This window comes from Rattus rattus, chromosome 16, assembly GCF_011064425.1.
Source record: "Rattus rattus isolate New Zealand chromosome 16, Rrattus_CSIRO_v1, whole genome shotgun sequence".
Lineage (NCBI taxonomy): Eukaryota > Metazoa > Chordata > Mammalia > Rodentia > Muridae > Rattus > Rattus rattus.
Genome location: NC_046169.1, coordinates 1,868,076 through 1,891,629, shown reverse-complemented (window position 1 = coordinate 1,891,629; position 23,554 = coordinate 1,868,076). Strand labels below are relative to the sequence as shown.

At 40.9% G+C, this 23,554-nt stretch overlaps 1 protein-coding gene across 1 annotated transcript in view; it reads right to left on the bottom strand.

The window, feature by feature from the left end:
• LOC116885841 (CD209 antigen-like protein E) overlaps positions 1–21,623 on the bottom strand; it is a 50,835-nt gene extending 29,212 nt beyond the window's left edge. Inside the window, exons 1-4 of the mRNA XM_032887180.1 lie at positions 21,533–21,623; positions 20,047–20,118; positions 18,455–18,621; positions 13,586–13,668 (exon numbers count right to left, since the gene is read on the bottom strand). Coding sequence (XP_032743071.1) covers positions 13,586–13,668; positions 18,455–18,621; positions 20,047–20,118; positions 21,533–21,623 — 413 coding nt within the window. The remainder of the gene's footprint in view (positions 1–13,585; positions 13,669–18,454; positions 18,622–20,046; positions 20,119–21,532) is intronic.
• Between the last annotated feature and the right edge of the window lie 1,931 nt (positions 21,624–23,554).

Genomic DNA, 23,554 nt, shown 5'->3' with positions numbered 1-23,554 from the left:
TTGCCTTGAATATCTTTGATGTCGTACATGTCAACATTAGGTCTATTTTGCATATATTTCTATATATTTCCCAGAAACTTTCTCTCTGAATTATATGATTACTATAGGAGTTTTATCCTTAAACTCTATTACGATCCTTTAGGATGACCCTATTTCAGAATAAACAACAGCATTTTGTGTTTATATCTTTTTATCAGGTTTATCAACCATAGCTTGAATTTTTGAACATTAACTCTATCTGCAGTAATTTTAATCCATTCATAAAGAGGGTGCAGATAATGCTTTTGCATTAAGTGTTGGCATTTTCTTTCTCATCTTTATTAACTTGGGTATTTCATTTTACATTTTGATTATTGTTCCCTTTCTGGTTTCAGGCCAACATCTAACCCCACCTCCCCTTCTCTATGGTGTCCCTCCCATCCTTCCCATTACGCCGTTTCTCCCCCAACAATCCATTCATAGGGTTCATCTTCTTTGCAGGACCTCAGGCCCCCTTCCACTGGTGCTCTTACTAGGATATTCATTCTACACCTATGAGTTTGGAGCCCAGGGTCAATCCATGTATAGTCTTTGGGTATTGGTTCTGTACATGAAGCTCTGGTTGGTTCAAAAAGAGCAAAGATTCAGTTTAAAGTTATCTAGCAGATGGAGTTGATATTGCTCTATTTAGAGCTGGGTAATCTTTTGTAAAAAAGTCAGTGAAAGCCCATTGAACCCCACATTTTTTGTACACAATTCATCTCATTCTGTTGTTCAACCTTGCACCAATCATTTAAGGCTATTGTACAACCTTGTTCTAGGATAATATCATCATCAGGGCAATCAGACTCTCTGACTATAGACTCTCATCTAACTAATTGATCCTTCACAATAGGGAATGCCACTAGTCCTATTTCATTGCTAACAATTGAAGTCTCATCACCCCTATGTTATACTGTAATTAATGGTGACTCAAAATGTTGTCATCAAATCTCAATGTTTTAAAATACTAAAGAAACTTTTCATGGCCCAGTTATTAAGCATCTGTGTGACATGTGGTTAATATAAGACATAGGTTGTTGTTACTTCTTTAAATCTTTTAAAATCTCATCTCTCTATAAGTTGCTACTTGAGTTTTTGATAATCTTGTGGAATTCCTTTATCAAGACATTATCTTCCTCACTTTTATTCATAATTTCTCTAATGTTTTCTTCTGTTTTATCTCCATTTTTCATTTTTCTTTTTTATATCACTATTATTATAGAATTTTCTTCATTATTATTTATAATTCTTATTTATAATTTTTCTCCTCAGATTTGTTTCCATTTTCATTTTCTCCTCTTCTTGTCCCTCTAATGCTGATGAGGGACTTTTAGCTATCATGGCTATCAGGATTAAAGTCAGGATTACCAATGCAATAGTAATCATAATTGGTAACATACCAGCTACAATTAGGTCATTTAAATCTTTCTCATTTATTTCTATCATTAAACCATTGAAAACTTCATTATACAGACCTGGAAGGGTCTGTGTGATCTTCCTTCTCATATTTATGTTCCTTGTTTCTTTAAATTTATTTTAATTTAAAATTTATTTTAAAGACTTTTCTTTGGCCTTTTATGGATTTTAATTTTAATACCTTACTAGTTCAGAAGTTTGGAGCTTTTCAGTCTGGGCCTGGCTTCCATTTCCTTCAGCCTTCTCTGCCCTGTAGGACAAGACTTAAAAAACAACATACTGGACAGGAAGAGGTGATCCTACCATGCTCTGAGCTGTGTGCAGGCTTATCAGCGGTATCTGTCAGCTGCTGCTGCAGTAGTTAGCCAAGGAAACTGCAGCTGCACCCTCTATGAAGTGCCTGGCCTTGCTCAAGACACTGATGCTCAACACAGGCATTTGCTCTCTCAGTGAGTTATTCACTAGCTTTGTTCAAGTGCCCTTCAGCTGGCTTGGTTGCAAATCAGTAGTTTGTCTTAAAGGAGCCACGTAAAATACATTCAGCTTCAGTTGCTCATATTAACTTAGGAACCTATTTTATTTCCAGGGAGTGCTTGTTTTTGCCTTCCAGCTGGAACATTTAGGTGTTGCTCTGGTCCTTTCTAAGTTTGGACTTCTATGTCACCATTGTGTGCTATGTGTAACTGTTTTCCATGCATGTCCAAGTTCTCCAAAATAATGACTCTTAGACTGAATTATTATTACAAGCTAGAACTTGTTTGCTGACTAACATGTCAACTCAAGCGGATATTTTCTATGTCTGGACACATGATTTATTTCTCCTCAGGTTCATGCCACTGTCTCCATCATTGTTCAGGTCAAACCTGTTTTGCTTGGATCTCCCACTACCCCACTTCTCTTTTGTTATTTTCATTTTCCTATTTTTCCATTTATAATAATATTAAATATTCATTTGACATCCTGATCCACAACCTCCTTCTACTGCCATTGTCCCTAACATAACCAATTACCAGTCTTCCACCCCTTTTCTTTTCCGAGAAAAGGGCGACTCATACCAATCCAATCTGTACATCAGGACACTGCAGACCTGGGCACAGCCTCTTGACGTCAGACAGGCAGCCAAGTTAGGGGAAGAGGGTTCCAGATCATGGTCAGGCATCTCAGTTCCATTTGTGTTGTGGGTTTTATGTGTGTGTTTGTGTGTGTGTGTGTGTGTGTGTGTGTGTGTGTGTGTCCCACCTGAAGACTAAGATTCACACTGCTGCATATGTGGGAGGTCAGGTCTAGCCATGTATACTATTTGGCTGGTGGTTCAGAGTCTGAATGCCTCAACATCCAGGCCAGTTGACTTTCTGTTTGTAGAATTCTATACTCTTTCTGAAGCCCCTGGACCCTTCCACCAACTCTTTCACAATGGTCTGTAAGCTCTACATAATGTTTGGCTTTTGTGGTTTCTCTACAACTGTTTCCATTGGCTGCTTTGTTTGGAGTGTCTCAGAGAACAGTTTTCACTAGGCTGCTGTATGCAAGCATAATAGAGTATCATTAATAATGTCAGAGATTGTTCTTGCTTGTATGGATGCGGATCTCTGTTGGATACTCACTGGTTGGCCATCTCATCAGTCTCTGCTCCTCTTGCCCCCTGCACTTCTTATAGGCAGGGAAAAATTTGGGGTCAAGTTTTATGGATAGGTTGGTGTCCTTATGTCTTCCACCAGAAGTCTTGCCTGGCATTTCCAGGAGGTGGCCACTTCAGGCCCTGTCTCCTACTGAGGAGTCTCAGTTAGACTCACCTTCACAGACTTCCTGAAGCATCCCTATCCTATGTATCGTGGGTGTCCTGTTGATATACCGAAGCCCCAGGTAGTTTCAATTTCTATTCCTTTCTGGCCCTCTCTCCCTGTCTCTTCCCCACCTCCTAATTCTTAAACTTCATTGCTCACAGAATGTTTTTATGGATGTAATGGTTCCACACATGGAACAAAAAAGATCTCCCTGTATAGAAGTCACAGCATTGAAGCTTGAGAAAGTTGGTAACATGCCATAGTCAAGAACAGAAATGAATAGACACTGAGCTAAAGTTTCACTTTTATATACTTCACTAAGGTCAGGGAAGGGTAAAGTTTAGAGTAGACTGGGTTTTTCCAACATCAACTGACAATCAAGACAATCACCCATAGCACTCACAGGCCAGCCTCTTTATAGAGCCCCTCATTGAGCTGCTCTTCCTAGTTGATTTCAGGTTGTTACAAGTTTTCTGTGAGAAGTAGCCATCCCAACACTTAAATAGATTTATAATGAATAGTGGATGATCATGTGGAAATTAATCTTTTCTTGAACTTTCTGAAGGATCAAAATTGCAGGGATAACTGCCCAAATTTTCCAATATGTTAGCTTCAAAAGTCAAACTAAAGGCCTCTTTCCTTAATCATTGCATTGATGAGTTAAGCTGACATAACTTCACACAAAACAATTGGACATTTACTTATTATTTTGCTTCCCTGCCTTTTGGCTCTTTACCAGAGTAATTACTTCAAGAATTGGATCATTTCCTGTCCTTTGAGTTATTTTTTCCTTCATATGGGTCTACACAAAGACTTTTTCTTCTGAGAATTGGAAACTATTTCTTGCAAAGAACAACTGCCCCATTCTGTAATCTACAAAAAACCATCGAAGGAAGGTTATAATTTTGTCCTGATGAGAAAAACCTCAAACTGCAAACAAAATGATAGTGATTGGAGGATATCTGGTGCAATTAAAAGTCTTGATGGTTTTTGAAAGAACCATGGAGAATAACTATGAGCACCATGTCAGGCAGACTCACAACTACCTGAAACTCCAGCCCCAGGGAAACTCAATGCTCCCTGTTTTCTCACAGGCACACATGCACACACATGCACACATACATGCACACACATGCACCTGTTACATATCCTATGTGCACGAATGAAATAAAAATAAAAACCTTTAAAGGCAATAAACAAAAACAAAATGACAGGGAAAAGCCAAATGTTCAAAAGCAATATGAAATATTAGAAAAAGAAACAGACAGTGAAATTGAAAATGAAAACAATTGGGATAAAATGCAACAAATCTTATTTGCAGATCAACTCATGGTGAGATTGAATTTATATACAAGTTGTTCATGGATAGACATGCTTATGTTATTACAGGTAAAGATGGAAGGAAGTATGTGCAATATACCCCCAGGGAGATTCTCCACTTCGACATTATACAGAAATGCAGCATTAGATTACCCATTAAATTTCCCAGTGTCACAGGAGGACACCACTTCAGATGTCAACTACAAAGGATTGCTTAGAATATCTATGTTTTGACTAACTAAAACCAATTGAGGTCTACAAACTCCTTTCTTTAGTTTTAAAATTTCTAAGATGGATGGAAAACTAAAACAAAACAAAAAAAATTATACCTTTTGCGGTTTTTGTATAGGATAAACTCAGAGGTGTCAACAGAACCATCTCTGTAATTGCAGCATGTGTTGATACACTAAGGCAGAAGGATATTAAACAGAAGACAGCCAAAACATTGTGCTAGCTCATAGCCAATGGGATGATGGTGATATTAATGGCAAAGGCCATGATAGAACTACAAACACAATGACAACAACACATAAGGGGCTGGAATGTGGACTCAGTTAATAACTTGACAAGTACTGAAGATACATGGATGTAATACAGCATGTGAACCCATTTGGCTGATCACCAGTTGTGTGTGTGTGTGTGTGTGTGTGTGTGTGTGTGTGTGTCCATCCCAGGGATAGAGGTATGGAGGCCACTCTGAGTCAGTCTACATGAAGGTAAACTTTAATGTCAAGTAGAAATCCTGTCTCAAAAGGTAAGGTAGATTAGAGGCACTTGACAATATTATCATTTATCAAAATATATGAGAGTAGATTCTATTCAGAGTCCATGATGTCTGGGATCTTGTATCTGAGCTATTCTCAACCATGGCCAGAGTAGGCTCTTTTGTGGGCAGTTGCAGATACAGAGATGCCAAAGTGTCAAAGTGCTGAGAATAAAGTGACTGGGAGTGCTCAGCCCCAAACTGAAAAACCTATGGCAACCTCCTACCCTCAGGGGACTGAAGGAACGCTACAGAAGAGGGTATGGAAAAAAAACAAGAGCCAGGGTATAGGGGAGGAGCTTCTGTGAAATGCTGTCTTCTGAGTATGATATGGGTTGAACTTAAGAACTCAGCACATCTCTAGCAGCTGTGGTTGGCCAATACAAGAGCAAGCCAGTGAACATTCAAATATGGATGGGTCTTGCTGAGTCCCAAGAGCTATTGGCAGTTGGTGATCTTGGAAAGGAACAGTTGTTTTTCTTAGGGTTGTAACCACTGATAGGTTGCCCATGCTCTAACTGGTGGTCTAATGTCACTGCATATTGGCTGCAATAATTGAACACAATGATATTTAGATAATGAAAGAAAAGAACATGAAATTGGAGAAGAATGGATTATGGTTCAAAAAGTAGTTGGGGGTAGGTCATGTGATCCTAATATATTGCATACATGTACAAAATTCTCAAAGAATTTTCAAATCCTTAAAAAATAAGACAAAAAATTAAAAGGCCATGTGACACTAGCTTCTACATTCATGTAAATAAATGAGCAGCCCCTCAACACAGAGTAGGGGAAGGTGTATTCAAGCAAAAAAGGAAAGTAAGGGCACACTGCAGAGCTTTTCTTCTCTCTCCTGTGGACCATTCCACATCACCTTATGTTCAGCAACTCATAAAAGTAGCAGATTTATCAGTATTGGATTTTGACCCTAATCAGTTTCCTTTTCTGAAGACTGATCAGTGCACAGAAACCTTATGGAGAAATTACCCATGTAGTAGTGTTCCTGCCAACAAAACCTTTTCAGTTTCCCAATCTTCACCTTAGGTCATTCTCTCTGCATAAACTCAAGATAGTCAAAGATGTTACTTAGCCTGCAACTTGATACAGCCTTGGTCACCTGAGCATGGGTAATGAGGAGTCGGACTTGAGTAAGTGTCATTATCAGGTTGCTCTGCCAAGGGCTGCATAGATTAGCAATTCAGTTAGAGAGCCAGAGCACGTGGAGGCGTCTTTTTCTGTCTCTCATGTCTTTGGTTTCCTTTGAGTCGTTGATAGTCACACAGGGTTGTCTTTATGACCTGGGCAGGAAACTATCCTTGAGCCTTTCAAGGTATTACATGCATATCCAGATGAAGATAATGGATGCAGCCTCCTCAGATCCATGTATCATGCGATCCAGATGGGTTCTGAAAGGAGGGTGGTTTAATGGTATTTTGAGCATATTCATCATATTACCATCTTTGTTCACTCTTCAGCTCCTGGTCCATATTTTTTTCTTTGTAAAACCTTACTCAAATCTCCTGTCTGTCTGTCTGTCTGTCTGTCTGTCTGCCTCTCTCTCTCTCTCTCTCTCTCTCACACACACACACAGAGAGAGAGAGAGAGAGAGAGAAAGAGAGAGAGAGAGAGAATCAGTAAATTTGATTAATATTATTTTTTCAAACATGTACACCTTACCAGTGTTACTGCACCAGAAAAGAAAAACTCCTCCAGTACAAGTAACTGCCTGTATATCAAAAGGATGAGTGTGGCCTCATGAACCTTTTCCAAGGGACTTCCTAAATGTGCATATATAATAATGGGGTAAATAGATATATGTGCTCAGAACATGGCCAGACACAGGTCTTTATTTTTCTGTACCTTCAAGCTAATCCAGGAGAAGTGTGGCCTTGAAGAAAAGCATTTTCTGTGTCAATCAGGAATGAAAGTACTGCAGGTGGACAGTTTTCTCCAACTAAACTCTCAATAGTTGGGCAACATAGGCTTTTTTAAAAATGAGGTGCTTTAGTGGACCAAAGATATTCATTGGTAAGCTTGGTGTCCTGACTTTGATCCCTGAGATTCATATGATAGAAGGAGACACCAACTCAGTAAGTTGTTCTCTGACACCCATACATGTTCTGATGTACATATCACACACGTCCACAAATAAATTTAATAATAGTTTTAAATTTCTTGTAATTATAATCCTTGGTGAGTGTAATCCCTTACCACATTCATCTTCCCTTCTCCCATCATTCTTCCTTGTTTCCCAGGCAACTTTATTTCTATTTTCATTAATAATATACATGATCTTCCACATCAACTGACTATTCTTGAACAATGAATAACATACATTTATCTTGTGAGACAGGCTTCATTCACTCAATGTGATTGTCTCTATTAGCATCCATTATCTTTGAAATTGTTTATTCTTCTAACTTTAAACCGAAAATTCTATTCTGTTGTGCTGGCCAGTTTTTTCTTGTCAACTTGACACAACTTAGGGTAATTTATAGAAAAAAACAATCTTAATTGAAAAAGTTTGTTTCTATAGGCAAGTGTGTAGGGCATTTTCTTTATTGGTGGTCGATGTAGGAAGTCCAATATCACAATGATTATTGATATATCTGGGCTGGCAATCTTGGGATATATGAGAAAGCAGGCTCAGCAAGCTATGGGGAGAAAGACAATAAAGGGAATTCCTCCATAACTTTTGTGTCAGTTTGTGCTTTGAGCTCTTGCTCTGATTTCCTTTGATGACGTAAGATGGGGTGTAAGATGAAATGAACCCCAATGTCCAGGAGATGCCTTTGGTCATGGTATTTATCACAGCAATAGAAACCTTTATTCTTCCATTGTTGGCTACCAACATGGATTCCCTACCTTAACTATTATGAATAGTTGGGCAAAAAACATATTTAAGTACCTCCATGATGGCAACATGTCTTTCCTTAAAGAGAGATGTGGGAGACCCATATGTCACACCACCACCAATGTAAGATAGAGTTGATACCCAAAACATTGTTTGATTGGTGGATTAATCCACGGATGCTCTCAGGCTGCAGATAGGACTGAAATAATTGGGGAAACGTATCAGAAGTTTTCTACAGGAGGAGATGGGATGGATGATGAATGGATGGAAGGTAAAGATGCAGGGATGGGATAGTTTAGAGATTCTGGTGTTATAGAGCAAAGCATGGCAATGCAGGGCTTCTTATTTGAGGATTTAATTTAATTTAAGTGTGTGTGTTTGTGTGTGTGTGTGTGTGTGTGTGTGTGTGTGTGTGTGTGTGTGTGTGAGAGAGAGAGAGAGAGAGAGAGAGAGAGAGAGAGAGAGAGAGAGAGAGAGAGAGAGAGAGAGAGAGAGAGCATGTGTGTGGCGGGGGTTTGTACACCATTTAGATCCCTCTGCACTTGGAGTAACAGGTGGCACTGAAATGCTTGATCTGAGAGCTTGGAACCTAACTCATGTTCCTTGCAAAATCCATACATAATCCTAATTCCTAAACCAACCACTCTGGTTTTAGATTATTCATACCACACTATATTTGTTTCTCAGACTCTAAGCTCTTCAAGAATCTCCACTATAGGAGTTTCAGATCATCTACCATCTTCCCTGAATTGAGTATGAGCTCCCTTTCCACTCAGTTAGTGACATCCTTTCATGTGTAGGGGACAAAATCCCTAGAAGAATATTTCACATTAGCGTTTCAGACATCAGTCTCACACCCCCACTCTTCCCTTGTTACTTGACCTACCTTAGTGACAGAGGTGAACCATCCACCCACTGCCATGAGCCTTCCTCTTTTATGTCTGAGAGCCCAATCCAGAGATTTCCTTTCCTCTTACACATCTTCTGTAGAAGGGTCTGAAAGGGGAGAAGAATAATTGATACAGAGCTGAGTACTTGAATTTTCATCCAGTGTTCCTGAGAAACTCTAGAGGGGAAGTTTTGTTTGCAGTCAGACCTCTTGGATCTGACCATGATTTCTAACATGTGTTCAGGAGATCTGAGTCCTCCCATGTCTGTACTCTATAGCCAAATGACTTGACAGAGAAGTGCACAGCTGGTATCTTGTCATATATACTTGTTTTTACTGTGTGTTTCTCTGACTTGTGAGTTTTGAGAATGCCTCTTTGGATTTTCCTATGATTGACTGAATGTGTGTGAGCCATATTCTAGCAATTGATCAATGGCACAAAGCAGAGTTTTCCCTCTATGAAGTGGTTTGCTAAGTACTAGCCAACCTAGCATAAGAATTCTTTATATTTTCAAGGCTTCCTCGAAATCTTACACACATGGGCAAGAGTTGTGTGGTGTGTGTGTGTGTGTGTGTGTGTGTGTGTGTGTGTGTGTTAAGTTATTTTGATTCTCTAATTGCTTCTCTTCCATTTTCCCTTGAAAATTTATGTCTATCCATCTTAAACTACTTTTCCTGTAGTAAAATGCATACCTCTCATCTACATCAGAATTCCTTCTCCAAGGCTTTGAAATCATTAGGGAAGAGGAACAGAAAGATTGTAAGAGCCAGAAATAGTGGACATCTGAGGTAAAATGGACAGGGCAATCTTGCTGCTTCTATTACAAATGCTAATTTTGCTCCCCCAAAGCTGTTTGCACAAGAGGGTCTGCACCCACCTTCTGGAAACCTGCCCCCAGTTGGTTTTGATTGGTAAATAAAAATGCCAGCAGTCAATAGCTAGGGAGGACAGAATACAATGGGATTTTAGGATTCAGAGAAAGTCTGGAAGAGCTTGAAGGGGGACCCCATGGACAACAAGGAGCAAAAAGGGGACTAATCTAATATATTTTAGGATGAATGTGCAAAGCACCAGTGGAAGGGGAAGCCCTGTCATAGCTAAGGCCTCTGATTGTTGGGGATAATGGGGGGGAGGAAGGTAACACATATAGAATAGGAGGGAGGGTTAGGGAATGTTTGGCCCAGAAACCTGGGTGAAATGTAAACAAGAAATACTCCAAGTTAATAAAAAAATAAAATAAAAATAAAATAAAATGGCAGTCAAGCTGGGGAGGATAGATACATAGGGACCAGGAGACAAGGAGGGATCTAACATGTTTTAGGAGAATGTGAAATGGAGAGACATAGAGCTAAGATGGAGAGCATAGCAAAAGGTTGGTAGTAACTAAGAACTAGCAGAATTCTCAGTGGGAGGCAGATCACAGCAGCATAGAGGCTAGGCAATTGCCTAGCTATTGTGCTGACCATGGCATCTTAAAATATAAAGACTGTGCATGTGTGTGTCTCATTTGGGCACATAAACCACTGAGGTGTGTAGCACACTCCATGATGAGATTTGTCAATTAACTATTACAACAGGGCAATAGTACACATGAACTCACACTGGTTGCACAAGATCAAGCTAGCTACACTCTTAGCTTAGGCAGGAGAGAGGCTCATGGAGTCTCACCCTTATCTAAAGACCTATTGACAACTGAAAGGTGGAAAATAAGTATTTTCAGACATCTGATTCCTGAGAGACTATCCAAGTTCCAGTGGATATTCTTATACTTGTGGACATGTGGGCAGCACTAAGGGGACTCCATGACTTTAGAAAGAGATAGTACACATAATTGAAAAGCAAAAGTGGTGGTACTATAAGAAAGGAATTGGAAGGGAGGTAATATGTTTACTCAAGAAGCATGATGTGATGCACTAACTTCTTAGTAATAAAAACATGCACGGATGTCTCCAGAATCAGGCATACCTGCTCCTCGTCACCTTCAATGATGATTAGTTGTGCCCCTACTTCCTTGCAAGCAGTGAGAGAATCATTCCAGTTATGTTTAGTTATGGAGAAGAAGTAACAATTTCCACGGAAAAGCATCCAGTCCCAGGAGCAGGGACGACATAGGAGTTCTGTTGGGATAGTTAGAATGAACCCACATTTGATTGTTTGTATTACTGTGTGTGCTCAGCCTTCAAAACCTCCAGAATCAGGGACCTCCAAGTACCACAAATAGGAAACATTACCCCTTCCATTTCCTAAGTATTTTCCTTGTATTATGGGAATCCAAGTGTCCTGTCCCATCTCATCCACACTAGGAGAAATAGGAGCTACTTTCAACATTCTCAATAAGTAGAATGATTGGATGTGTGTGTGTGTGTGTGTGTGTGTGTGTGTGTGTGTGTGTGTGTGTGTGTGTGTTTGTCAACATCATGACCCCTTTTGGTGCTATCCTGTTTCCATTTCATAAGTAACAAAACTGAGACTTAAAAGAGGTCAGAACTCAAGTAAATTGTCCCCACATGGATTGCCCATTAACAACATCAGACAACCATCCTCTCATCACTCACCTATTCTAGTCTTCAGTTGTGTGAGTTTCTTGTAGTTTTCCTCCTGATCCTTGGTGCAGGGAACCTTTGGAACTGTGCCAAGAAAAAAGAAACACCTACAGTGTCTCATGGTCTACACTGCCTATGTAGGAACATTGTGTCTGAGAGCCAACTATTTGTTACAGAACTCTTGAAGAAGAGGAATAGTGGACTGGAGAGATGATTTACTTGGTAAAGTACCTGCATGCAGGCATGATGACCTGAATTCAATATTCCAGAACCTACATTTAAAAATCAGGCATGCTAGTGTACACACTCATAATCACGTTTTTGGGGATTAAAGGACAGATAGTTCCCTTGTCCAACCAGACTAGATTTCTTGAAAACCTCAGGACAGTAAGAAATATTTTCTCCAGAAAAGTGGACAGAGTCTGAAAAATGACGACTGAGGCTGTCTCCTGGCAACTACATAATGCACATACACATGTATGCATACCTACACATGTATGCTTATCTTCACAGATGCACGTGCATGCAAATACACGTGTGTATGTGCATACATGCACATAGATACATGAGGGAGAGGGAGAGGGGGGAGGGAGAGGGAGAGGGGAGAAGAAGAAGAAGAAGAGAGAGAGAGAGAGAGAGAGAGAGAGAGAGAGAGAGAGAGAGAGATCTTGACATACAGAAAGAGCAAGTGGAGTGAGGACATTCTCATATTCCTTTTCCATTTCCCTTTCTCTGTAAGTTGGAGGGTCCTGATATATGCTTAGAAGCCTTAGAAGAATCAAGTTCCATCTTCAGGCTCGTCATGCTCTTACATGTGTTTTCTCGAGGTTCACCCCCCCCCAAAAAAAACAGCATTAAGATCCCAAGTACTCAGGGATGTCTGGCCTGATGTTGTGGCCAAGGACCCAAGAGAAGAGAGTGAAGAAAAGGAGCTGTAGCACCAAGGGAACAAGGCCATGTCTCACACACCCTGTGGAAGAGAAGGATGGGATTTCAGCAAACATGTGCCCTTGTATTGTCTGGGCCTAGGGACACACAAGCCACCAGCATACTTCTGCCCAGACACAGGATGCTAATACTTAAACTTCCAGCATCCCATAGCCAAAAGTCTAGTCTCAACTCTCCAGGACCCATGATGGCAGAATTCCCTCTTGCATTTCATAGAAAAATGTTTGTAGAAAGTATTCACTCCTACTCAACCTCACTTTCTGCAGTGAATACAAAACTCAGTTTCTCCTCTGTTCAACTCAGAGAAGGAAAAGTAAGAGCCTGGCCATATTGCTCTTGGTTACTCAATAGAAACTGTTGGTAAAAACCATTGCTGACGAGACCCCACAGTTTTATCACAAGATGTGGACAAATCTAACTGGCAGTGATAGGGACACTTCCTCCCCTCTAATTATTACTATAGTCCAGGAAGATTCTGTGCAAGCTTCTAGGGGTAGATAAGTCATCAACAGTCTCATCTAGATATGAACCATGAGAACTACAGTCATGAAAATATGGCAAGATATGACCACTGATAGAACACTAGCTAGTTTGGAGATAGATTTGGTCTCAGACTCAGGCAGCTCAGTATCCAAGGAGAAAAAATCATAAAACCATAAGACAAAACTCATTTCCAAAGTCACAAGATGATACTGGCAGATAAATTTTTCTCCACTTTTCATTTTCCTTTCTTTTTTGCATTTTCTAGGGATTGAAAGACATCTCAATAATTAATCTGTGAGAACATTTCTTCAAGAGTAAATTAATACAGAGGGAAGAAAACTTTTTGTTTTGTTTTGCTTTTTAACACTTTGTTATGATCTTCAAAAAATCCAAAATTGAATTTACAAAGCATTGGAAGACCACAATGAGGCAGGCCAGCATCTGCTTCAGTGTCGAACAAAAATATGGTAATGCCTAGCAAAGAAACAAAGGTCCACGGACTTCAATGATCGTCAATTGTGAGTGTAACTGGTAACTACCATCCTTGTTTCTTAGATGGATACCGTTTCCAGTACTTGTGATTCAGCTCCAGGAAGTCCTCAAGCTTGGCCATCTCCTTGAGGTACTGAGTGAGCTTCACCAGTTCCTTGTCTTTATCACAGTTTAGATGAGCTTTCATGAACAGGACTTATCTTCATCCATTTTGTGGGTTCATTACAAAATTTCTTCCTATGTCATTAGACATAACAGTGGGGGTTTTTTTGCTGTAGAATTCAGAAAACTTTCCCCAAATGACACCAAGAGTATTCACATCAATGAATCCTGATGATGCCAAGTGGCCTTGGTTTCTGTTGCTTAGGTTCTTGCCCTTGCCTCTTGCCATCTGCTTATCTCTGGTGTTAGCAGGTCTTGCTGTCTCTGACAGTGGCTGCCCCTCCTGTAAGCCTGTGTGTTAGCACTTCTGGAGACAGGCTCTCTCCCAAGAGGATCTGGGTATAGAGAGCTTTGGCATAGGGTCAGCTCAGACATGGGTGGAAAACGGAAGGATCCTGTCCCAGACTGCCTCTCGGTTCCTGTCTTGAGGGCTTCAGGTGGGTTTCTCTTGGGCCTGGAATGTGAGCAGAAGTGGTGGTCTCACCTGTGCTCTCAGGATTGTCCACACTTCTGAGACTGCAGCATTCTTCCCATAGGATCTAGGTACAGAGAGCTGAGGCCCAGGGTCAGCTCCAGGCACAGACAGAAAACAGAAGGATCCTGTCCCAGACTGTTCCTTGGTTCCTGTGTCCTGAAGGCTCTGAGCAGGTCCCTTGGAACAGAAGTGGTGGTCTTATCTGTGCTCCCAGGTGTGTCAGCACTCCTGGACCAGCTTTTTCCTGGCAGAATCTGTGCTCTCAGGTTTGGCCGCACTTCTGAGAATCCAGCTCTATCCCCATGGGATCTGGGTCAGCTCGGAGTGCAGGCCTTAGGTACTCTTTAATCTCTTCTGTAATGTTGTCTATGCCTTAGAAGGGTGAACATGTCTATGTCTTTGTTAATGCTAAGTCCACAACTAGCACTTATTCTCAGACTCTTGGGATGCCTTGAGACCGTGTATTCACCTGCCATTCAGTGTGAGAATACTTTCTTATTGACCTAGCTAGTTTGTTCATAGTCATTCCCTGTGGGAATACTGAAAGTGGATGATAGGTTTAATTTTATGAAAAATACCATGTCTGTTTCAAGAAAATTAAAAGCACTTGGTGCAGTGGCCAGAATAAACTTCAATTTTCTAATTGTGAGGACAAGGCAGACAAATGCTGTAGATAAAAATGTTCTGTTCAAGAGACAGGCTTACCATCCAATTAGACAAGATGGATGAAGTAAAGAAGTGCAGGATGACAGGAACTGGATGTAGATCTCTCCTGAGAGACACAGCCAGAATACAGCAAATACAGAGGCGAATGCCAGCAGCAAACCACTGAACTGAGAATAGGACCCCTGTTGAAGGAATCAGAGAAAGAACTGGAAGAGCTTGAAGGGGCTCAAGACCCCATATGTCCAACAATGCCAAGCAACCAGAGCTTCCAGGGACTAAGCCACTACCTAAAGACTATACATGGACTGACCCTGGACTCTGACCTCATAGGTAGCAATGAATATCCTAGTAAGAGAACCAGTGGAAGGGGAAGCCCTGGGTCCTGCTAGACTGAACCCCATTTAGTTGGGGGGAGGGGCAATGGGGAGGATGGGGAGGAACACCCATAAAGAAAGGGGGGATTAGGGGTTGTTTGCCTGGAAACCGGGGGAAAGGAATAACACTCGAAATGTATATAATTTTGTTAATAAAAAAAAAAGAGAGAGACAGGCTTACTGCTCATGCTCTCTTTGTACCTCCCTCTTCTAATAAAAACATTTGGATATATGAGTTCTCCAAGATAGATGGTGATAGACCGGTCTGTTCCAGGATCCATAGGTTCAGCACACCTGATTCCTCTGTACCAACTCCACTTCTTATGCATTAGATTTGATTGAAATACTTTTCTGTTACTATGATAAAATAACCAGACAGAAAGCAGCATGGGTGAAACTGTTTATTTTGGCTGATGATACCAAGGACATTGAGTTCTTGGTGTTGGTGTAGGCATAGCAACAGCTGGAGGAAGTAACAGCATGGCAACAGATGCAGGAGGATGGCTGGTCATGCTTCCTTCCACACTCAGGAGGAAGAGTGAGAACAGCAAGTGAGGGGAGTGATTAGCAACCCAGAATTCAATCCCGGAAGAAAGCTCAGAACATGGCAAAACCCTGACCCAACCGATGTAAATTATTGACCCAGGAGAGGACACAGGACTGGACCAAGTGTTGAAAGACAAGGTGTCTGGAAATATAGAATTCAGATGGAATTTTGAGAACCAAGTGCCACAGAAAAACAAAATGAACTAAAATTCAACTAGATGATGAAGAGCCCTGTATGGAGACCATGGAGGTGAACAGTATTCACTTAGGGCAAGGCAATGCAGGCTTCTTGCAGATCCAGAGTGCCTCACGGGAACATGGGAGGGCATTCCATCCATAACCTGTATGTATTGCACAATCTTTATTTCCTCGCATCTTGGGTTCCCCTACAGACCAATAGTTCCTGAAATTGAAAACCCGAAAGAACATGAGCTTCTTTTCCATCCCTATGTTGTCGACCTTTTCTAACTTCTGGCACTGGGATTATTCCTTCTCTGTCTCATGTGCACATGGAGGCCATACTTCACTCAGACCCTGACAGCACGCCTAAGATGTTTCTGTGAGAAACCAATAATCTATAATACAGAATTCACAGACTCATACTGTGAAATTGAGGCAGTTTTATCTTGGATTTTGAGGATTCAGTTGGTGGACTAGACAGAAGACAAAACGAAACAAAACAAACAACTGCCACAAATATTTAAAGCAAAGCAGTCGTTTTTATAGTCCTTTCTACATTTCTCTGTTCCCGATTATTTTTCATTGGCTTAGTTCTTCATCAAGATACCATTTTTCCAATGTTTAGTATAGCCTCCTCCCCAAACTTTCCATCCTATTGATTCAGAGCACAAAGCCTTGTATAACAAATATACTGGGGCTTAAAATTCCTCTGCCCATTGTCCCTGATAAATGGTCTCAGTCAATTGCTAGCTTCTCTGTAACTTGCTAACCCTAATATGAATAAAGATTGCCTAGACACGCAAGAACCAGGTGAATGCCACTCATGTGTGATTTTTGAATGACCACTAAGCATGCCTCTTACTGAAAATGGGACACTATGACATTTAAGATCCCACTGACATTCCAAATTAGCCTGGTATACAATCTTATATATTTCTTTCCATACACATCAAAAGAAAAACACTGGCCTTGATCCTCCCACCTGTCTATTTTCAAGTTCTCCATGGTATGGAGCAATTCTTTTGCAGCTCTCATGATAAAATAGATCTTTATGATGGACAAATTGTATTTTGAAGGCAAGCATGCTCCCGTGTTTCAGATTCTCTATGAATACCATGCAAAATACATCCCTCAGAAAAAAGTCACCATTTTCATTGGAATAGCTAGGTCTTCTGGCAAAGTCCATGTCCTTTGGGTTTGTGGACAATTCACATTTCCTTATAGGAGGGTGTGGGAAGGACCATCAGGTCCTCGCATGTCATTGCAGCCATCCCATTCACACCTCCCTCAGGGAGAAGAAATTCCTGCAATATCTACCATGTTGTAATGTCCGCCCTCAGATCACATGATAGCATTGCAAAATCATATCAGAACTCATCTCAATAACATTCCAACAAGCAGACTCTCATGCCTAGGGCTCCAAGGAGTGTGTACAAACCACAACTCCTTCCTGCATCATGGAGCCACCCACAACAAACTGTATTACCTAGATTCTAGCGGTGAGCCATCCTCCCACTGCCATTTTCTTTCCTTCTTATTGTATGACAGACCCATCCAGGATTTGCTTTTCTTAGTAGAAGTCCCTTGGAGGACTCTCTGGAAGGGACAGAGGGGAGTGATGCTGGATTTCTGCTATCATTTTCACATTTTATACCATTATCTAGACATAGAAGTCTTGCTTGCAGTCAGATCCCAGAATTCTACTGCAACAATGAATGCACACTTGTGTTTATATAGGATCACTACACACACACACACACACTCACAAACACACACACACAAACACACACACAACACATGCACACAATGGACACACACTGCTACACACACACACACATACACACACACACTTACACAACTTTACACTTACACTCATACACATGCAGGCCTAGACATGAAAAGATCAGGCCAGGTGTCACACAGTTCCCTTGAGGACTCAGAATTTAGGAGCAGTGTGTGGTGTGACTTGACAGATCTTAATTTTAAGCTTCTGGCCCATCTTTTCCTCTTACGCTTTTTCAACTAAAATAATAATATGAGAAACTTTCTGCCAGCTTCCCAAACTTACAAGGGTCTGGTGATTCATAGGTTTTGAACATTTCTTCAGGATTTCTCTCTTCAGAATAATAAAATTCATGTGTGGGCTTAGATGCCAAGGGGTGTGTGTGTGTGTGTGTGTGTGTGTGTGTGTGTGTGTGTGTGTAGGTCAGGGGCCAACTTCTAACAATTGACTCTGTTTTTATTGTGTGGATCCCAGATCCCTGTGCTTCACAGCAAGCACTTTTACCCATCAAGTCTTCCTATAGCCCCAAAATCAGGGCATTTAACACGAATGGAAGTGCTTGTTAAACTCTGGTCCACACTCCAAAAGATTCCTACATATTAATTATTCCTTAATTCATATATCCATGGTACCACTTTGTATTTATCTGAATGTACAATTCTCACCTCTTCAAGTATAGTAAAAATAATTTGTAAGAAGGATCCCATCTAACTAGAATCACGACCATAGAATAGAAAAGCCCAGCTCAACATACCTGCTCCTCATTACTTTTTATGACCACTGGTTGTGCCCCCATGTACTTGCAGGTGTTGACAAATTCCACCCAGTTCTTTTTATATTTGGAGAAGAAGTAACAGTTTCCACTGTCGAGCTTCCAGTCCCCGTGTGAGGACGGCCAGGGGCAAGGGCGGCACAGGGAGTCTGTGGAGTGAGTTAGGTGTACATACAGTTATCAATGTACCTGCATCAGTTTAGACTTCCAAATCCTTGAGATTACATCCTTTTCCTTCCTTGAAACTGCACAAAGGGAACCATTCCCTTACGTACTCCCGATATTTTACTTGGATGTGTGTTGTTCATGCATATGCACATGTGTTTGTGCACTGCTCTGTGTATGTGCAAGTAGAGGCTAGAGTGGATATTGAAGATTTTCATCGATCACTGTCATTATTTTTTTAAAATGCTTCTGTATAAGAGACAACAAAAATGAAATTTAAAAGGTTACAAATTTCAGAGAGTTGTGGGTGCGTAGAATGGGAGTGTAGACAGAGGGTAGGAGGGCATTTATATAATTATATTTTAACTAAAATTTTTAATTATAAATGTATTCTTATTTAATTTTGATTATTTGTTCTCTGCAGACAATATCTTTTTGGCTTGTTCATTTTTGAGATTATATTTCAATTAGAACATTTCTTACTTTAAGTTCCTTCTTCCGAAAACTCCTACGTATGCATCTTCACTCTACTTTGAATCCATAATGGTTTAAACTGAATGTCTGTACACACTCAATATCTTTTGATCAAATACACCCCACTCATTCTCTTCAGATTCCTGTAAGAACTGCCCTATCACACATTCCTGTCAAGTTCTTCATGCAGTGTTATCAGGGTACTTGATCCAGTTCCTTGCTGCCATTCAGTATAGCCTGGCTTCAGTCTCTGTCTCCCCCTGTGTCTGTCTCATCTGTCTCTCTTTCTCTCTATGCCTTTATCTCTAACTTTTTCATGTTTTTTCTTTTTTTAATTTTGAGACTTGCTCTTTCTGAACACAGGACTCCCTGTTTTGACTAGACTAGCAAGTGAGCCCTGGGCTATGCCTGGACCCCACCACTGCTGTGTTAAGGCCTGTGTGGCTCTGCTCCAATTCTATGTGATGTGGTGGATCCAAACTCTGGTCCCCATGCTTGTTTGGTTAGCACTTTATTCACTGATCTACCTCCTCAGTCACAGTCATTCCCCTCTAAACTTCCTGAGTCTTTTCCCTCCAAGATAACCCAGGGGATCTTGGACAGCTCTCTGAAATACATAGAATAGGAGAAACTTATTTAAATGTTCAAACAGACATTAGAAGTCTGGTTTAAATGAGTGTCTTTTGTGTGCATGGCCCCATGAATCCAGGAGGTACCATTTTAAATATTTATCCTAGCTCCCATTGAACATATTTAGAAACTAAGGGACTGTGGGCAAGGCCTATTGTGTCTAGTAACTTAGATCTTTAATGTTCCTCAGTGTTCCCATTCAACAGGGGTAGAAATTGAGTGACTGGAGATCCAGTCTCTACAGTTGCTTCATCCCATGTGGAAACCTTTCCATGCTCTTGGAGATCCATTTTCTGTTAACTTACTTAGTCCAGCCTTCACCTGGTGAATGTATTGCTTTTTCTGATCATGATCTTGGGATGTAAGAAACTCGGTGCCTATGAAAAGAAAAGAAAATGAAAATAATAAGTGCTGATAAATCTATGAGGAGAGTTCAGGAAAGGATCTGACACATAATCATCCTTGAGGGGTTAGCTTTATTAAAATGGCTTCAAGACTATGAACATGCCTCTAGTTCAGAAAACCTTTAGAAAGAAAACAGAGGGATAAGCAAAACAATAAAATGGGAGCTTAAAGCAGGAGAGGTTTCCCCTTAACACCTTGAATAGAGCTTCCCATAAAAATCAGAGAGCTGGCTTCCATGACAGGATGGTAGAGCTTGGCCACAGGAGCCTTCTGAGATGTTCCTCCAAACAAGAGAAATACCTGAACCTCTTATACTTTCAGGGAGGCACATGAAGTTTCATATGACATGACTTATTCAGCATAGCATGTTTGAAAAAGATCATACAGAAGCTGGATGTCATAACACAGGAGGCTGGTAAGCCACATGCAGATGCTTCTTAACTCTCTTACCCAGAAACAGAGAAAGAGAGAGACATAGAGACAGAGATCTGGAGAGATACAGAGAGAGAGAAAGACAGGTTGAGAGACAGGTGTTAAGTCTGATTAGTTCATTCTGTGAGACACAACTTTTAGGTCACCACAAGTCTGCAATCTTTCTTATGGAAGCTTCTTTTTGTAGTAAGTTGTGATTGAAATAGAGATTCCGACATGTTGTTCCTAGGAACTCACAGTGTTGTGACTGCAGTTCAAACCTACAGAAACTCAAGCTAGACAGAATCACAACAAAGGTGGAGAATGGGCACAGGAAGCCTCAACTGTAGCTCTGTAACAGTTAGCAACTTAAAGCTTCTGGGGGAGGTAGAGTAGGAGGGAGAAAGGGAGGGAGGAAGAAAGATATGGAAGTCGGGAGGGATAGAGGGTCATTGGGGTTTCTTGCCACAAGAGACTACCCATGCTCCAGTAAATGGTCTTAAACCCATGTACATAGAGAAAACTAAGAGTATTCAGTGGATAATAAACATGAAGTAGTTCTTGAAACTGGGAGGGAAAGGTAGTGGTGGAGAAGAGGGGAGGAACTTGAAGACAGGGAGGAGATATTAGAATTAATCAAAACATTTTATTCATGTATGGAATTCACAAATAAATTGTAAAGGCAGGGCAAACTAGGATCTAACTACCATGTACTGGGTTCATAGGACCATCATGTCCAAATCCCAGAATCTTACTTGAATCTGTCTCATTTGATCATGAGGAATCCTGATGCCCAGGGAAGTATGACCACAAGGGTAAAAGGAGTCAGACTATTCCACTAAAACTACTTCTTTCTGAGAGAACCCTTGGCTACTTCCCAGAAGACAGGTAAGACCACAGTCCCAGCTTCAGTATCAACTCCACTCACATGCTAGGAGTCTAGAGCAGGAAGCTCTAACATTAAAGGTTTCTGACCTTTGACAATGACTGCTATGATGAGAGCAGCCAAGATCACAATGGAGATGAGCTTCAGCACAGTGATGAAAGGCTTACGGTCCAGACACATTGAGGAAAGAGAATTGAGTGGTCCATCAGGCCAAGTTTCCTACCACCCTCTTAACCAGGGATAGACTAGTGTCTTCTTTCCCCTTCTGAGCGCAGATATACAGATAGTCATCATTCTACTACTGCTTCAGTTGTCCTGTCCATAATCCACTAAAGAAGCATCAGAAGTCTCCTTCCAGCCTCAGCTATCTCAGGATCCTGCATTTCAATCTGCTGGTTTTCAACTCCCTGGAACCCAATAGGAAAGATGTCAGTCCCTACTACACCAAGAACCAGGAGTTCAGTTTTCAGAAGCCATGTCCACAGAATCAACACTCAGACCCCAGCTCTACTTAAAGTCTCGGGCATTCTATACCCATCCTTGCCCCCACAAAACTGAGGATTCCTGATTCCCAGTACTCACCTCACCTAACACATGCCTCACTTCCCAAGAACAGGAGGATAGACTCATTTTCCCCCTCTCTAAAACCCAGAAATCAATTATTAAACCTCATCCTCATTAGGAGTAAAAAATCCTAACCCTGGCTTTCATCTTTTGAAAGGCAAGAGTCTAAAGACTAATAGTTCACCCTTCTCAGGTTTCAGGATTGTGGATTTTCAGAATCAATTTCCTTAGGACTCAGGACTCTGGTCTCCAGGGTCTACCTTTCTAGTGTCCAGGAGTCAAGATCTCAAGTGTTCATCTCCTCCTGAGCCAGTTTTCAATTTCACATCCTCCATTCCCCTGACACTAGAAATAGACTGGCAGTCCTAATCTTTCTAGAAACTGAATATTTACTATTGCAGTCTCTCTTTTCCCAGGATTAAGGACTACTTCGTCTGTTCCCTTCTTAGTATCTTTATCCTTTTAGAGATTAAAAAAAAAAGCTGCTCCAAAGCTTTTATACAAGTTACTGATTCTGTTTACAAGATCATTCGTTGGATGGTTAGAGCATTAGTTAGAGCCTAAAAATGCTGATTCCTGATCTACCCCTCGCATTCAACCCTAAGCTCCCTGAGTCTTAGCTTAGTTTCACCCAAGAAACATAGATATTTCTTACTTTCTCTGTTGCAAATGCTCTTCTTCTCTGCTGTCCACAAATGTGTAGAATTTGGGGAGCACAGTTTCTCTTTGCCAAAACCTTTTTGTACTCCTCAAACCTACACTCAACCAGGAAGAGTAAAAGAGAAGTGGTAATGGTCACCACAAGAGCTACGGTAAGGAATCTGAAGATTAAACATAGATGACATAGACTAGTCCCTCGGTTTCCATGGGAGATCAGAAAGTTTAGAAGCCCAGGGTAGAGAGTATTGGTCCATTGTTAGTGATCAATCTCTTTGATGCTTTCAGCAGAAAATCTCTCAATGCAGCCTTCGTATTCTTGGGAACTGCATCAGGTCCTCTGTATCCTACTACAGAGGTTTGTATTCACGCATGCTCATTGCTGCAGGACTTACAGTAACTCAGAAATGGAACCTACTGAAGCGCCTATCAACTTACGGATGGACAATTTGCACATTCCTATAACTGTAATTATTTCAATTGAACCGCATGTTTATCTTTATGTCTTTTGTATGAAGATGGAAGCCCATATTTAACCATAACCTTGGACACTGGAGGCAGTGAAATCTTAGAGCACACTGGCTAGAAAGAGTAGCCATCTAGTGGCTTCTGGGCTTGATTGAGTGGCCTTGCCTCAAGGAATAAGTGGAATAGAAGTCAAGTATGATACCCAATATCAACCTCAGGCCTCATATGCATGTATCCCACATTCTTCTTGACAAAACATAGGAAAGTCAAAACAGAAAGATTTAACTTTCAAAATAAAACTATTTTGCTATGTGTCCTGACATATGGTGAAGATCAACAAGTTCCTTCTGTGGAAACCCAATCTCAACTCTAGGATTCCCTGCCTTGTGTTGCTGATCCTCTTATTCATGGTAATGCCTAGT